This window comes from Trachurus trachurus, assembly GCF_905171665.1.
Source record: "Trachurus trachurus genome assembly, chromosome: 13".
NCBI classification, from domain to species: domain Eukaryota; kingdom Metazoa; phylum Chordata; class Actinopteri; order Carangiformes; family Carangidae; genus Trachurus; species Trachurus trachurus.
In genome coordinates, this window is record NC_139892.1 from 23,757,860 (window position 1) to 23,776,029 (window position 18,170).

Consider the following 18,170-nt stretch of genomic DNA (forward strand, 5'->3'; position numbering starts at 1 on the left):
TCTCTGGCATTTTCATGTGAGGCATTTTGAACTTTCCTCCCTTACCCCCCTCCATCTCGACTTCAGGACCTTCAATCTTTCCTTTGGGCAGTGAAATATTAAAGTCTGGCATTTTCATGTGAGGCATTTTGAACTTTCCTCCCTTACCTCCCTCCATCTCAACTTCTGGATCTTCAATCTTTCCTGTTGGAAGTGAGATATCAACAGAGGGCATGCTGACGTGTGGCATTTTGAATTTTCCACCTTCTCCTTTGACTTCTACCTCTGGTCCTTCAATCTTTCCTTTGGGCAGTGAAATATCCAAATCTGGCATTTTCATGTGAGGCATTTTGAACTTTCCTCCCTTACCTCCCTCCATTTCAACTTCAGGACCTTCAATCTTTCCTTTGGGCAGTGAAATATTAAAGTCTGGCATTTTCATGTGAGGCATTTTGAACTTTCCTCCCTTACCTCCCTCCATATCAACTTCTGGACCTTCAATCTTTCCTGTTGGAAGTGAGATATCAACAGAGGGCATGCTGACGTGTGGCATTTTGAATTTTCCACCTTCTCCTTTGACTTCTACCTCTGGTCCTTCAATCTTTCCTTTGGGCAGTGAAATATCCAAATCTGGCATTTTCATGTGAGGCATTTTGAACTTTCCTCCCTTACCTCCCTCCATTTCGACTTCAGGACCTTCAATCTTTCCTTTGGGCAGTGAAATATTAAAGTCTGGCATTTTCATGTGAGGCATTTTGAACTTTCCTCCCTTACCTCCCTCCATTTCAACTTCTGGACCTTCAATCTTTCCTTTTGGAAGTGAGATATCAACAGAGGGCATGCTGACGTGTGGCATTTTGAATTTTCCACCTTCTCCTTTGACCTCTACCTCTGGTCCTTCAATCTTTCCTTTGGGCAGTGAAATATCCAAATCTGGCATTTTCATGTGAGGCATTTTGAACTTTCCTCCCGTACCTCCCTCCATCTCAACTTCTGGACCTTCAATCTTTCCTTTTGGAAGCGAGATATCAACAGAGGGCATGCTGAGGTGTGGCATTTTGAATTTTCCACCTTCTCCTTTGACCTCCACCTCTGGACCTTCAATCTTTCCTTTGGGAAGTGAAATATCCAAATCTGGCATTTTCATGTGAGGCATTTTGAATTTTCCTCCCTTACCTCCCTCCATCTCAAGTCCTGGACCTTCAATCTTTCCTTTTGGAAGTGAGATATCAACAGAGGGCATGTTGGCGTGTGGCATTTTGAATTTTCCACCTTCTCCTTTGACCTCCACCTCTGGTCCTTCAATCTTTCCTTTGGGCAGTGAAATATGCATATCTGGCATTTTCATGTGAGGCATTTTGAACTTTCCTCCCTTTCCTCCCTCCATCTCAACTTCTGGACCTTCAATCTTTCCTTTTGGAAGTGAGATATCAACAGAGGGCATGCTGAGGTGTGGCATTTTGAATTTTCCACCTTCTCCTTTGACTTCCACCTCTGGACCTTCAATCTTTCCTTTGGGCAGTGAAATATTCAAATCTGGCATTTTCATGTGAGGCATTTTGAATTTACCTCCTTTACCTCCCTCCATCTCGACTTCAGAACCTTCAATCTTTCCTTTGGGCAGTGAAATATTAAAATCTGGCATTTTCATATGAGGCATTTTGAATTTTCCTCCCATACCTCCCTCTATCTCAACTTCTGGACCTTCAATCTTTCCTTTTGGAAGTGAGATATCAACTGAGGGCATGCTGAGGTGTGGCATTTTGAATTTTCCACCTTCTCCTTTGACCTCCACCTCTGGACCTTCAAGCTTTCCTTTGGGCAGGGAAATATCCAAATCTGGCATTTTCATGTGAGGCATTTTGAACCTTCCTCCTGCACCTCCCTCCATCTCAACTTCGGGACCTTCAATCTTTCCTTTGGGAAGTGAAATATCAAAATTTGGCATTTTCATGTGAGGCATTTTAGTCTTTCCTCCTGTACCTTCCTCCATTTCAATTTCTGGACCTTTGACTTTACCTTTTGGAAGCGAGATATCAACAGAGGGCATGCTGAGGTGTGGCATTTTGAATTTTCCACCTTCTCCTTTAACCTCCACCTCTGGACCTTCAAGCTTTCCTTTGGGCAGGGAGATATCAAAATCTGGCATTTCTATGTGAGGCATTTTGAACTTTCCTCCCTTACCTCCCTCCATCTCGACTTCTGGACCTTCAATCTTTCCTTTAGGCAGTGAAATATCAAAGTCTGGCATTTTCATGTGAGGCATTTTGAACTTCCCTCCAGTACCTCCCTTCATTTCAACTTCTGGGCCTTCAATATTTCCCTTTGGAAGTGAAATATCAACAGAAGGCATTGTAGGATGTGGCATGTTGAATTTTCCACCTTCTCCTTTGACCTCCACCTCTGGAACTTCAATCTTTCCTCTGGATCCCTTAATTTCAACATCTGGTCCTTCTACCTCACCAGTCTTTACTTTGGGCAGAGATATGTCAAAGTTTGGCATTTTGATACCAGGCATCTTGAATTTGGCATCTCCAGCACCATCCATTTCAAGATTTGGTGCATCAAAATCTCCAGATTTTACTTTTGGAAGAGACACATCTATTGTTGGCATTTTTATGTGAGGCATTTTTATGTGAGGCATTTTGAATTTCCCTTCACCTCCTTTAAGGTCTGCCTCCGGTCCTTCAATCTTTGGGGACTTTCCTTTTGGCAGGGATACATCCAAGTCTATTTTGGGAATGGAAACATCAATTGTTGGCACTTTGGGAATTTTTAGGTTTCCTTCATAACCTTTGATATCAGCCTCTGAGACATCAACTTCTGCTTTGGGGAGAAGAACTTCAGTCTCTGGTGTTTTGGCTGTTGGTAGTGACAACTCAACAGATGGCATCTTGACTTTAGCCTTAACTTCATTGTCACCCTTTGGCCTTGATAAAATCTTTTCTTTGGAGCCAAATCCTGGCATGGAGAATTTGGGTAGTTTCATTGTGACATCGGGTGCATGTAAGCCACCTTTCCCTTCCACATCTGCCTCCAATTTGGCATCAAGCTCTCCTTCTGGGAGTTGGCCTTTTGGTGATGATATTTTAAACTTGGGGAATTTCACTTTGTATTTTGATTTATCATAATCTGGGCTTTCAACATTAAGTTCCTGCTGTGGAATGTCAATTTTTCCCTTCGTCACTTTAACATCCACATCAGGACAAGACACGGATGTATCTGCATCTCTTTTGGATATTCCAAAGGAGGGGAACTTGATTTTAGGCTTTTTTATCTTAACTTTTCCATTTCCATCAAACTCTACTGATGGTGGCCTTATATCTCCTTTTACATTTGGTTGGCTGTGGGAAATATCTCCCTTGGGGATTTGTCCTGATATCTCCAAATCACCACTCTTCGACTTTCCACCAAACCTGGGAAAAGTAAAACTGGGGACTTTAAGGGATACATCAGGTGGATCAAAGCTGCCTCCTGAAGAAGGCCTCCCTCCCTCTGCTTTCAGAAGTTCCACCTCCACATCGTCTCCTTTCGGTTTTGTGAGGCCAAAGTCCAAATCCACCTTTGGAGCTGTGATGTCAACTGTTGGTAGTTTGACAGAGGGAAGTTTGAGAGATGCACCTGCACCTTCCACACCACCTGTCTCAATGTCAGTACTTTTAACTTTCAACTTGGCTGGTTTAATATCTCCTTTGAGACCAGACATCTCCAAATCTCCTGAAATGTCTGGACCACTAGTGTCCACTTTGGGTTTTTTTTCTTTCAGACCAGAGGACAGGCTGAAGTCTAAATCAAATTTTGGGAGATTTATGTCAATAGTTGGCATGTGGAGCCCACCACTCTTTTTACCATGGAAGTCAACTTTTGGCATTTCAAACTTTCCCTTTCCAGATGGTCTTCCAATATTGATATCTCCCTCCACTCTTCCCACTGGAACTGACATGTCAACTGCTGGCATTGCTGGTATCATTCCACCTTTCATCTCTGGTCCCTCCACTTGAACACTGCCCTTTGACAGGTTCATCTCTGGAAGTGAGTCAAATTTACCTCCCTTTATTTGAGGACCCTCAATACTGAGGTCAGCATCAGTCTGTCCTTTGGGGACCGAAAGGTCAATGTCTGGCAGGTTGATTTTTCCTCCCTCAAGTTCAGGACCTTTTATATTAATCTCTGGTCCCCTAGCTTTCATTTTAGGAAGAGAGATGTCAATAGAGGGCATGGGGAACTTACCCCCTTTCCCAGCATGTCCTTCAATGTCACTTTCACCTGCTGCTTTTCCTTTCGGGAGAGAAAGGTCAATGTCTGGCATCTCAATCTTCCCTCCCTTCATTTGTGGGCCTCCTATTTTGGTATCACCTTCTGGGAGACTCACTTTTGGTAAAGACACATCAAATTTTGGCATTTTAAACTTACTCCCCTTCACATCAGGGCCTTCAACACTAAACTCACCCTCAATTTTTCCTTTGGGGAGTGAAATGTCAACAGTTGGCAGGTTAACATCTGGACCCTCAAGGGTGATATCCACCTCTGGAGACTTAAATTTTGGGAGTGACACTTCCACATCTGACTTTCCTTTTGGAAGTGAAATATCAGCAGTTGGCACTTCCATTTTTCCTTTCATGTCTGGTCCTTTCACATTGGTGTCAACTTTTGGGAGGCTCACTTTTGGTAAAGAAATATCAAATTTTGGCATTTTGAATTTACCCCCTTTCACATCAGATCCTTTGATGTGTGCACCTTTTACTTTGATGTGACCCTCTGGCAACCCACTTTTTATGTCAGGGCCTTCAACATCTAGGTCACCCTTAAGTTTTCCTTCTGGAAGTGATATTTCACCTTTAAATTCGGGTCCTTCAATATCAGCACCAGCTTCCTTTGTTTTTATTTTAGGAAGAGAGATGTCAAATTTGGGCATGTGAAACTTTCCTTCTTTACCACCTTGTCCCTCAATGTCAACATCCTTTATGTTTCCTTTAGGGAGTGAAATATCAATGGTTGGCATTCCCATTCTTCCCTTAACATCAGGTCCTTCTAGTTTGACATCCCCCTCTGGCAGGTTCATCTCTGGAAGTGAAACATTAAATTTGGGCATTTTCAACTTGCCTCCTTTTACCTCAGGACCCTCAATACTGAGGTCAGCATCAACCTTTCCTTTGTGGAGTGAGAGGTCAGTGTCAGGCATGTTGATTTTTCCTCCCTCAAGTTCAGGATCTCCTGTGTTAACCTCTGGTCCCCTAGCTTTCATTTTAGGAAGAGAGATGTCAATAGAGGGCATGTGAAACCTGCCTCCTTTTCCAGCATGTCCTCCAATGTCAGTTTCTCCATCAAGTTTTCCTTTGGGGAGAGAAATATCAATGTCTGGCATCTCAATCCTCCCTCCTTTAATGTGTGGCCCTTTCATTTTGGTATCACCTTCTGGGAGACTCACTTTTGGTAAAGACACATCAAATTTCGGCATTGTGAATGTACCCCCTTTAACATCAGGGCTTTCAACACTAAACCTACCCTCAACTTCTCCTTTGGGGAGTAAAATGTCAACAGTTGGCAGGTTAACATCAGGACCCTCAAGGCTGATATCTACTTCTGGACACTTAATTTTTGGGAGTGACACATCCACATCTGATTTTCCTTTTGGAAGTGAAATATCAACAGTTGGCAATTCCATTTTTCCTTTTATGTCTGGTCCTTCTACATTGGTATCAACTTTTGGGAGACTCACTTTTGGTAAAGAAATACCAAATTTTGGCATTTTGAATTTCCCCCCTTTCACACCAGGCCCTTCAATATTTATATCACCCTCAGTTTTTCCTTTCATGTCAACAGTTGGGATAATGACCTTCCCTCCTTTAACATCAGGACCTTCAAGGCTGACATCTACATCAGGGGATTTTGTTTTGGGCAGAGAGAGATCGAGTGATGGCATGTTTAGCTTTCCACCTTTAACTTCACTGCCTTCAACATTTATCTCTGGTCCCTTCACTTTCATTTTAGGAAGAGAGATGTCAATAGAGGGCATGTGGAACTTGCCTCCTTTACCAGCATGCCCTCCAATTTCAATTTCTCCTTCTGCTTTTTCTTTGGGGAGAGAAATATCAATGTCTGGCATCTCAATCTTCCTGCCCTTGATGTCAGGCCCTTTCAATTTAACATCACTCTCAGGAAAATTTACCTTTGGTAATGAAATGTCAAATTTTGGCATTTTTATCTTCCCCCCTTTCACTTCAGGACCTTCAACATTTATGTCACCTGTCATTTTTCCTTGTGGAAGTCCAATACCACAGGATGGCATGTCATTTTTCCCATCTTTTCCAGAGTGAATGCCAATATCGATATCTCCCTGTGCTTTACCCATAGGAAGTGAGATGTCAAGTTTGGGCATTTCACACTTTCCACCTTTGACTTTGGGACCTTGAAAATGAACATCTTTGATTTCTGGTCCCTCAATATTTGTGTCACCTTGCTTTGATTTTATTGTAGGCAGAGAAACATCAATTGAGGGAATATGAAAATGTCCTCCTTTGCTTGTAGTTTCAGTGTCACTCTCTATTTTTCCTTTTGGAATGGAGATGTCAACCGAGGGTCCCTCAAGGCCAATATTTCCCTCAGGCATCTTCGTCTTTTGTAGGGATACATCAAATGTAGGCATCTTAAACTTGCCTCCTTTTCCTGAAGGTCCTCCAATATCTACCTTACCCTCTGCTTTTTCTTTTGGAAGAGAGATATTGATTGTAGGCATGTTAATTTCACCTCCTTTGATTTCACTTCCCTTTAGGTATAAATCTGCTGTTGGAGGTTTAACCTTCAACTCAGGACTTTCTATGACAGTGCCTCCTCCTTGGGATTTCATCTTTGGTAGCGACACATCAAAAGAAGGCATCTTGAGCTTTCCTCCTTTGATTTCAGGTCCTTCAACATCAGCCTCTCCCTCCTTGGTTTTCATCTTTGGGAGTGAGATGTCAAAAGAAGGCATCTTGACCTTGGACATGCTTCCACAACTGCCCTCAAGCTCCAAGTTGTCCTCTAAGTTTTCCTTTGGAAGTGAAAAGTCAACATGGGGAAGATCAGGGCATTCTAAATTGACATCTTCTTCAGGTAGTTTCATTTTTGGGAAAGAAATATCTACAGAGGGCATACAGACTTCGCCTCCTTTTACTTCACCATCATCAATGTTGAAATCTCCCTCTATGTTTCCTTGGGGAAGTGAAACATCAGCATCATGTATATTGAACTCTCCACTTTTGAATTTAGGTCCCTCCAAAACAACCTCTCCCTCAGGTGACTTGATTTTTGGAAGACCTACATTAAATGAAGGCATTTTAAACTTGTGTCCTTTTCCATCTATATCCACCTCACCCTTTAATTTACTTTCTGGCAAAGAAATATCTACTGATGGCGCTCCAGTTTTCCCTCCTTGCAAGTTGACCTCAGCACCAGATGTCCCCATCTTGGGAAGTTTAACATCAGGTGAGGGTATTTTAAATTTCCCTCCTTTTAAAGATGGACCCTTCATTTCAGTGTCATCTTCTATCTTTACTTTAGGCAGAGATATATCAATGGACGGCCCCTTTATGTCTATGTGACCTTCTGGTTGTTTAAGCTTTGGTAAAGAAGCATCAAAGGTAGACATTTTGATTTTCCCTATTTTCCCAGGATGTCCTTCTACTTCAATGTCTCCCTCTATTTTGCCTTTGGGCAGAGAAATGTCAGGTGTGGTCACATCAATTTTACCTCCTTTTACTTCCGGGCCTTCAACATCTACTTTCATCTCACCTGTTTTAATCTTTGGGAGGGAGATGTCAAAAGATGGTGACTTGAATTTCCCTCCTCCCCCTTCGATATCAATTGTTTCTGCTTTGCTTTTGGGAAGGGTCAAGTCTACATTTGGCAACCGGAAGCCTCCTTCCATCTCATGTCCTTTTATATTTGCTTCTGACTGATTTGCTGTTGACATAATTTTTGGTAATGATATATCAAAATCAGGCATTTTGAACTTCCCATCACCACCGACATAATACTCCATATCTACATTTCCACCTTCTGGGCATTCAATATCCTCAGGTGATCCGATCTTTGGCAATGAGATATCAACCTTTGGCATAGAGATTTTGGGCCCTTTAAAACTGCCCTCCACCTCATCAGGAATTCGTCGTCCAGTGTCCATTTCCAACTCTACATCAGGCACTGAGATGTCAATCGCAGGCATTTTGATTGCTGTCTTCCTAACTCCTTCATGCTCCTTCATTGATATGTCCATGTCAGACTTTCCCTTCATTTGTGGTAAAGAAATATCAAAAGAAGGCATTTGAAGAGATGAAACTTTTCCTGACAGATCACCCTCCATCTTTAGTTTTCTTATATTTGCTTCGGGGGGGCTAATCGCCCCATCTCCTTTCATTTCTACTTTTGGAGGTGTGATGTCAGCATGAGGCATTTTCAGGGCATCAGTTTTTATTTTGATGTCGCCATCTATTTCATCTGAATGACGTGAGAGTCTAACTTTTGGTAGTTTCAACTTTGGCATTCTGAGCTTTGCATCTCCTTTGACTTTGTTATCAGGTTTTCCAACAGCCACATCAGCCCCTCCTTTGATGTTTGTTTTAGGAGCTTTTATTTCTGCCTTTCCCCCCACCAAGGGCAAAGATGCCTCAGCTTTTCCTGAGGGGAGTGCAAACTCCACATCAGGTGAGTTATCACCTGACAAACTGAACTCCACTGATGGTGGCTGGATGTTCACATCTGGTGGCTTCAGCTCCACAGATCCAGTCTCTAAAGCTGAGCCTGACTTTACTTGTTTGGTCTTAGGAAAGGCGATTCCAAACTTGTGTCCTTTTTCTTTTGTTCTTACTTTGGCTCCAGGCATCTCAGATGGAGAAATATTCACTTGTCCCTCAAGTTCTGCTGATTCCACTTTTCCTCCCCTTGCTTTCATATGAGGAAACCTGGGAAACAGTGTATGGAAAATAAAGGATTGTAAAATAGCCAAGAAAAAAAGTTACATTTTGTTTAATACTACATAAACATAAGAAAAAAACAAATAAGGCCAACCTGATCTTCCTCTTTGCCTTCCCCACAGCTGCTGTTCCTCCAGCTCTTTCTACTTCAGCCTTTGCACCCCTCTTTTGTTTGAATTTGGGGAGAGAAAACTCCACATCCACATCACTCATATCCAGTCTGGGTGGTGTTCCTTCTATCACCAGCTCCTCTCTGCGCTTCTCTTTCAGCCTCTTCAGACCAAAACGACCACCTCTTTTCTTCTTGGCCTTGAACGGTTTGGTACCCTTTACACTCTGATATACACACAGACACATATTAATGATTAAGAACTAAATGTTATTTATAGAGTACACAGCTGACATGTAGTTTGAGTTGCAATTTAATTTAAAAGCTGTAACAAAACCCCTATCAAGGTTGTTGGATATGAATAAATTACCAAAGCCTATACTTCTACAATAACAAAATAACTAACAACTAACTAATCAACAACTACACAAACAATTTACGTTAGAGATTACGTACCACATATAAATACACTTTTTAATTAATTACCATTTTGGCCATCTTGGCTTTTGGACCTTTGACCTCCACACTGGACACTCGAGGCCGCACGCAGACCTCTGCTCCAGGGATGGTCCTTTTCAGTTGGAAGCTGACCTTATAAGGCTCTGCACACTGAAGGATCTTCAGAGCATCTTCATACCTCACATTGTCAAAGTAGACCTTGGCACTGAGCAGCTGGTCACCTTCACACAGAAAACATCATGAACAAGTGAGTCCACTGTAAAAACCTACAAATAAATTATTTTCTATACTGCGATACATACATGTATGTATGTATTATTAAATTATGCTTTTCACTCAGTCTTTTGAATAGTGTGACATTAAACGTTAAAAGTTGTCATACATTGTTAAACATGAGCCGTAAATTCAGTAATTTATTTTTTGAGTCCAAAAATATGTTTCTCGTGTATTTTCAGATTTGAATTGGGAATCTGCCCCCTTGCTGCCAGAATGAGAAGTGTAAAACTAGATAACACACAGATAGAAATTAGTACATACAGTATACTATTACTTGTGGCTTTAATGCCAGTTTTCTGCCATGGATGTTAGTTTTTACTGCCCTCCAGTGATCACTCCTTGGAATTACTTCAAGGTCAAATGTAAATTGAATGTCTTCAAAATCCTTAAAATAGCAAAAATTAATAGAAGTACTTAACTATCCACAATTGTATAGCCACAACTCTCTCAATTTTTGTAGCAGCTCATTAACCTTTAAAAATTGTGACGTGGTGAATTGTGCAAATCTCAATTTAAAAATGCCTGAATTAACATTTGTAATTCTAGGTGACGATTGCAGGAAATGATAATAATGTGATAAATGGCTTCATGAATTTACAAAAAACATTTCTAGGATAAAAATGATAATGAATACTCAACACTATACTAATGAACAAAGCATCATTATAACCGAGAACACGCGCTCATAGCTTAGAGTTTATAGCACACATTTTCACTGATTTTAATTTTTGGATTATATTATTTAAATTTCCGTTGTAAGGAGCATGTTCCTAAGTTGAATCAGATGTGATTGAAGGTACCTTGCTGTAGACTGAGATGTTTGGCAGCTGGAGAGTCTTTGAGGACGTCCTTAACAAAGATCCCTCGCTCTCCTCCACCAGTCACACTGTAGCCGCTGGCTCCAGCCTCTGCCTCTGTCTCCACCACGATTTCCACTGTCTTAGTGGCTTCCTCCCCACTCTACAACACACACAGCCAACTTTTAATATCACAGAGATGAGATAGGACAACAGCAGGCATAATATCAAAGAGACTTGCATTTCACAAATTTTCAATTTAAAATAGTTTTAAATACACAAAGGCTTGGGCTCTGTTTTAAATCTTGTTTCACTTGCTTCAGTGAGTGCTGAATTTACTGTACAGTTATTTGTCATTTCACACTTCACTTCTGAATCCATTGTATCCATTAAACTGCCATTGAGGAAAGGTCGCTCCATTCTGGGACTTCATCCAACTAGAAATATCTCATAGGCAACTCATGCTGGAAAAGGCGAATAATTCGCTGGAATGACTTTGTGTTCAAGTGTGCATCTTCATCTGTACCCCGTTCCATTAATACTTTATGGGGAATAAACAAATTCAATAACCACAGACACAAACAAAGATAATTAATTTCAGCCTGAGAAGCCAAAAATCACATCAACTGTGTTTCATCAGATTCCAGCTTACTGTCTGTTCTTCTGTGGCATCTGAGTCCATCTCTGGTTGGGCCAGTTGGCAGGTTGACTCTCTTAAGTGACTTCTCTTCTGACTCAGCACCTGTTTCAGCTCTGCATGAAGCTTCTCCTTCTGCACCTGGAGACAATACAGATGACAGAAAGTGAGATGTCTGCACTGTAGTTATATACATTGCTGTTCACTTGCTTTTATACAGTGTGTGATGGTGTATATTTATCTAGGGAATTTGTATTATATTTGTATTATTAGCTGTTATAAAGATGCTTCATTTTAATGTTTTTCTCTAACTGTCTGTTAACTGTCATTCCTGCTTGAGGCCAGGAGGTGTCACTGTGTCTGAACAAGCAGCAGCATTGTTTTGTTTTCTGAAACTCTTAAAGTTGCTAACGTGCTACTTTTTAGTCCACAAATATGGGTCAGTGTTTACAGAGTCCCCAACACCTGAGGCCAGTTTTGGATTAGCCACAAAAATGTTTATTGTTGTCAACCAGCAGCTGGCGGTCACCTGCTGCTGCAGCATGAAAAGGCCATGATTGGCATGTGTGCTGAGCTGGGACAAATGAAAGGTTGTTTATGTGAGGGCCAATGACCTCAGCAGATCAGGCTTGGACTATTGTAAACCAGTTTGAATGGGCCTGGTGGCTGCAGGAGGTCGATCACAAAATTGTGTTTTCATCTCTAAATATATCTGAGTAACAACATAGCTCATAAACGTGTTGAAGGTACACAGAGTTCAAATAAAGTCAATCAGAGTCTACTTCCAAGCTAGCTGATCTGTGAGGCTGTGACTCATAGTACTCTGAGCTAACAGACAACAACAGCGAATCTTCATACAGCTCATCCATTCAAAGTTGTATCAAAGCTTCCGGTGTAGCGACTGATGGAGTAGGACGCACCTCTCTGAGCTCCTGCAACAACCTTCACAAATTCTATTTTAGGCACACTTTTGTATCTTTTTCCGTCTTTTTTCGGTGTGTTTTCCCCACCACCATAATCTCGACTCAACGCCGACCTCTTACAGATCAAAATGCCTCCAAAAGCTAAACCACCACTGCGGCCTACTCCGCTCGCTGCATCCCCGCCTCGTAGTGGCTCCCCCTCCTGCTCGAACGGAGTCGCAGGAGGCACTCCTCGCCCCGACTTTAAGGCCGAGCTGCTCTCGTCACTCTGCGTCGAGATGGCGGCTATTTTCAAAACCAAACTTCAAGCGGCCTTGACTGAGAATTTGTCAAACATCAAGACTGAGCTACAGGCAGTGAAGTCGGAGTTATCTGACAGCATTACAAACATCCAGTTTGATCATGTGTGCGCTCTGAAGGGCACCGTTGGTGAAATGGAAACATCGCTTTCCTCGACACGACATCTATTGTTTGCACTATAGAGCCCTTCCCAATCTTTCTGAGGTCATCTTCCATTTTTACTGGGATTTCACAATTGGGCACAGAATTTAAGTTATCACTTTATGCTGATGATTTATTGCTGTATGTCTCAGATCCTGTCCTTTCAATCCCATCAATTGTATCTACTTTTCAGAGATTTGGATCATTCTCAGGCTACAAAGTAAATATCTCTAAAAGTGAATGCTACCCTGTCAATGCTTCAGCATCACAGTTCAAACAGTCTGACATCCCTTTTAAATTTAGCCTGTCTGGCTTTAAGAATCTAGGGATCAATGTAACCAGAACGCTAAACTGTCTTTTTTCCTGCTAATTTCCTGCCTTTAATGTCTAAAATTAAATCTCACCTCCAAAGCTTACCTCTCTCGTTAATTGGAAGAATTAATGCAGTCAAAATGAACATTTTGCCCAAATTTCTATTTTTGTTCCACTGTCTCCACACTTCAGAGATGTAAATTCAATGGTGGATTGCCACTTCCAAATGTTCAATTGTATTATTTGGCAGCACATATCCACAAGATTTCATTTTGGTTCAAATCAGTTGATCTGCCATGGTGTGATTTAGAGGCGCAGTCATGTGTTTCATCCTCCCTAACTGCTTTACTTACATTCCACTTCACTTCTATTCCATCCAACCTCTCTGGCTCTACAAATAACCAAATGTTTTGCTCCACACTTAAAATTTGGTATCAGTATAAAAAAAAAAGCTGCATAACTGAGGATGTGCTCCTTTAAATGACAAGCGAGTGTTTGTTTGTCACATGCACTGAAGTCTCTGCTCCCTAAGACCTGCATCTTTGCTCTGTATTAGCTGAATGGCAGAGTCAGTCACTGCCAAGATCACAACAGTGGAGCAGCCTGCTATTAGCTTGAAAGAAACATTCTGCACATATAGATGCCACAAAATCCTACACATTGTTGGATTTAACGGACTGACCAACGTGACCATACATACTATATATATACATGCATGTATACATATAAACACACCACTTGTGAGGCTATAAGGCGGGACAGAAGGGCATGGAGCAGACTGGAGCCCTGTGAGGGCCAAGCCTTGATAATAATAATAATAATAATAATAATAATAATAATAATAATAATAATAATATTTGTAAATGCTTTTACAGATGCTCAAAGACACTTTACAGTTTAATTTATTTAACTGATGGTACAGTAGAGGCTCTACAGGTGAGCCATGGGGCACACCTGCAGTATAGTATCCATGCAGATAGCTTTGCATATGTATTGCAATGTGAGAATGTGGCAGGCTCACCACTCTCTCGGGGCTCTCCTGTTCGTCTGTGGAGGCGCTGTGGTGAGGGTTGCGTTGTGGGGCAGTGGGGGATCTGTTGGAGGGGGGCGACCGCCTCTTGTCTTTTACCTGCCCACAGAGAAAGTGTTAAATCACTTGGAATGGCTCATGTAGCAGATTATTACCCCTCCAGAGCAGCTCTGCACTGCAGCCTGTGGGAGACTCCTGTGGGAAAATCTAAAGAACATGAGGTTCGTGATGTGAATTTTCTCAGTTTCATTTAACAACTAGAAGAAAACTGGTGGATATACAGTGTGCATGTGAGGCTCAGCTTTCAAGCTGTGGGTTTGTTATACTCTGCTACTCTGCATGCTGATCATGTGTTGGTACCACCATACTCTTAACTTCAGGATGTGTTCATCACAAATCTAGACTGAACTTCAGAGCACTGAGACAGGGGAAAATAAAAATGTGGCTTTTATGTCTGAGGAGACTAAATTCATCATTAACACTCCATGTTTTCTTGTTTTTGCTTTTTACTGTCTGTCTTTGTGTCTAATGCAACAATGTTTTTCAACTGGAATTATTTTAGTTGGACTCAATCATAATGAGGTGGCTTCAAGCTCTTCACCTCTTAACTTCTTTCTGGAGGAAACATGTCATGATCCGACCTCCCATATCTCCTTCCTCTACTCGCTTCAGAGACTCACACCATCTTGTAACCATCTTGTAAAAACATCCTGTTCCAACACTTCACCTGTTTTCAGACTGTTGTGACCTCTGACAAGACATCACACGTTTCCAGTGCAAACTGTGAGCTAAATTTAAAATAGAAAGTTACCGAATGAAATTAAATTCGGATTATTATTATTTACATTTTTTGTAAATACATATCGTCCTCATTTTAATCCCTCTTACGGTGTGATCACATCTGTCACTATGAGAAAAATAATAAAAACACTTGTTTTATTCCAATGGACACATCTGCTCACACAAACATTCACCGGCCAACATGATTTAGCTACTTGTTTATGAGGTGGAGGTGCACCAGCAAAAATGTCACACAACTCTCTTAATGAAGGGAAACAATGCACTTTACTTCAAAGTAGAGCACTATAATGTCTTCAACAAAGTACTTTAAATTACTGTGCTGCAAAACAAATACTATCATGTGTCAACACTCGTTTCAGTGATTAAACTGCGATTACATAAAAGAATCACTCCACTGAAAGTGCTGTGGGACAAATGGTGCTTTTAGAAGCGATTGACAACACAGAAATAAAACGTGCCCCATCTCCATCCTATTGAATACTGATGTAGTTTTTTCTTTATATCTATCTGCTTCCTCTGATGTCTTAGTTATTGTACTGGTCGTGGTCTGCTTTACTTACGGCCGGATCTCTGGTCTGACTGCAGACATGGCTGTCCTCTTGGTCTCTGTCAGAGTCTAAAACATGAAAAACAACATAGCTTATTTTTGATTGTCACAGTGTTACTTCTCACTGCACATGAACGTCTGGTTCAGTTAAGCAGAGACTGCAATTACACAGGGCAGCGTCTACTGGCTTTTTCATCATAGGGATTGAGGGTCTTGTCAAGGAACGAAAAACAAAAAGGAATGAAAAGCCATTTCCTGAACTAGCTAAAGGAGTTCAATGGATTTTCTTGCAGATAAAAGCAAATAAACATGAATTCAATGAGACTAGTCTTGTTTGTTCAATCCAGGAAACAAATTAAAGACAGAAAATGAAGTAGAAAGACAGAAATATCCAGGCAAATGGGTGCACATGAATCTCTTCTAGTTTATTTTCATCTATCACTTTTCATTTCATTTATTTATTGAGCAGGGACAGTGCACATTGATTAGCATGTCAGTTTTACCATCTATGCAAATTTTGCAGACGTTTAAATATTCACTTTTTAAATTGAAGAGTTAAAAAACTAAATAAAAGCAAGAGCAAATTCAGTGCATCTTTTTAATTAAAGGGATATTTCAACATTTTGGCAAATTCGCCTATTGCCCTTTATAGTCCCTATAGTTTTACCTTTAATTGTCGGTTGTTTTGAGATCAGCGGGGGAGAAATGCAAGCTGCATAGTATTTCTACGTTTCCCTCATCAAACTAAATAACAAAATCAAACATCTCCAAAACACTCTCATGGACAAGTTGTGACCTGCACATTCACCATGTTATAAAATAATAATAGAACATTATGAGACATTATGAGAGTTGTTTTCAAATGCGTAACCGAAACTACATTTCAGACAAGGCTCTGGGAGGAGTGATTTCAAAAGTAAGTAGTTCTGAGTATTTGCTTCATGTGTCGTAATGTTACATAATTATTATTATACGTTATTATTTAATAGTGTGGCGAATGTCACAACTTGTCCACGTCCACAAGAGTGTTTTGGAGTTGTTGGATTGTCTATTTAGTCTGATTAGGGCAACACGGAAATACCATGCACCTTGTGTCTCTGCTCCGCCAATCTCAAAACAACATGCACTGACAATTAAAGGTAATGAACCTACTCCTAAAACTATAGGGATTATGGCAATATGCGAATTTGCCAAAATATTGAAATATCCCTTTAAACTCACTGTCACTGTCCATGCAGTGTGATGCCAGCCACTGACATGACTGACATGCCACCAGAACAGAACAGGAACGAATCGGGTGACAGCAAATTAATTCCAGTGGCGTTCTTCAGAAAGTGTAGCATCAGGTGTTCATGTCAACTTGTGCATATGGAGTTTAAGCATCTGATTTAGTGACATGACCGTCTGAGGCTTCTGGGGCGGCGGTCTTGAGATTCTTTCCGTGGTCTTGGTTGGTCATAACTCTACAACAGCCACACAGACCTGAATCGTCTACACAGAGACCACACTCACACACTCAGCAATACATCTATCACAATAACCACAAATCTTACTAAATACCATTTTAAAGTTTCACTAATGTGAAAGTTCAGCTGCATGTTGCTTCAAAAAGAGGAGAAAGAAGCAGAAGGAACAGGGTTGGTAAATAAAGAGCAACTACTTGAGACTAAAAGCAGAAGTTAGCAGAAAATCCACAAGTCAAAGAGTCTGTAATGCATCCTGTAAATTACAATAGTTAAATATGTGGGGGGGTTTTGTCCAATGATAAGCTTCTTTATGGCACTGGCAAAAAATTTGCTTTGATTTGTCTTTGCTGAAGTTGCCAGCCTGGCAATTATTTTTCAAACATATTTAATATTTGACAACCAGTCACCACAAAGGGATCTGCATGCTACAAGCAGAAATTATATGAGAGTTTGTGAGAGTGTATAACACAATACAATAAGATGCACATTCATTTTTGAAGTTTCATGTTTGGAAGGTTTAAACCATCATTCAAGACAATACATGCAACTGCGCATGAGACGTGTGTGTTCAACAGCCAAAGAATGTGCTGGGAACTAAACAGCAGCTATGAGATGTACAACATGTCCACTGTTACTTGGCTGGCTACTATGCAAACAGTGACACCTGCACTGTGTCTCGTCTGTGGGAAGTATTTTAATACCCTAAAAGTAGTCACGGATTTAATGGAGGAGCTTTCTGAACACGCAGGAGCTCAGTGACAGCAAACCGTCTGTCCATCAGCAGCACAGAGCTGCTTGTTTGTGAATCACATGACTGAGGCCCCCTGCAATCTCATTCCTCACAGTCCTGCTTTCATGTGATCACTTTTTTTTAACTGCCTTCGCTTTGCTGTCTGTGTATTTCTGTATATGCACGGAGGAAAGCCCATCTGAGTGTGTGTGTGTGTGTTTGTGGGGTGGTAGAGTGTCAGAGGGGATGTCATGCCTGTTTGGGTGGGTTGGTGGTATCTGGTGTCTAGCAGGTCACAGGAACACATAACACACATTCACTGCTGCTCTGCCTTCACTGTATCAGTCACAGAGCAGCAGAGACGGGCTTTACCGGGCCGCAGCTAAACATAAACTGATACACTCATTAGTGATGGGAACCAAGACACTGAAACTGAATGCTTGAGCCCCTTGATCACTCTATTACTGATATTGAGGAATAATTACACAATCATGTAATCATTATGCAAATGTATGCTGATTATTGTTATTGTTATAAAAATAATAATACAAATCTGTTTTAGGAGCACATCCAGAATGTGACGTTTAAGTTTCAACATGAGACATGGAAAATGATGTTAACTGAAGCTAAATAATGAAATTAAACTGACGCTTGTGCAGGAAATCTAACTGTGACAAATATTGTTTGAAGAGAAGATTCATCTTTGGTCACA

At 41.0% G+C, this 18,170-nt stretch overlaps 1 protein-coding gene across 3 annotated transcripts in view; it reads right to left on the minus strand.

Moving 5' to 3' along the window:
* prx (periaxin) overlaps positions 1-18,170 on the minus strand; it is a 38,398-nt gene that overhangs the window by 9,531 nt on the left and 10,697 nt on the right. Inside the window, exons 2-9 of one of the 3 annotated variants that reach the window (XM_083985202.1) lie at positions 15,276-15,331; positions 13,906-14,013; positions 11,224-11,349; positions 10,575-10,734; positions 9,526-9,719; positions 9,025-9,266; positions 6,208-8,918; positions 263-5,757 (exon numbers count right to left, since the gene is read on the minus strand). In XM_083985202.1, coding sequence (XP_083841328.1) covers positions 263-5,757; positions 6,208-8,918; positions 9,025-9,266; positions 9,526-9,719; positions 10,575-10,734; positions 11,224-11,253 — 8,832 coding nt within the window. In that variant the 5' untranslated portion in view covers positions 11,254-11,349; positions 13,906-14,013; positions 15,276-15,331. Of the gene's footprint in view, positions 1-262; positions 8,919-9,024; positions 9,267-9,525; positions 9,720-10,574; positions 10,735-11,223; positions 11,350-13,905; positions 14,014-15,275; positions 15,332-18,170 lie in introns of all 3 variants that reach the window. The other 2 variants (XM_083985201.1, XM_083985200.1) reach the window with 2 other exon arrangements.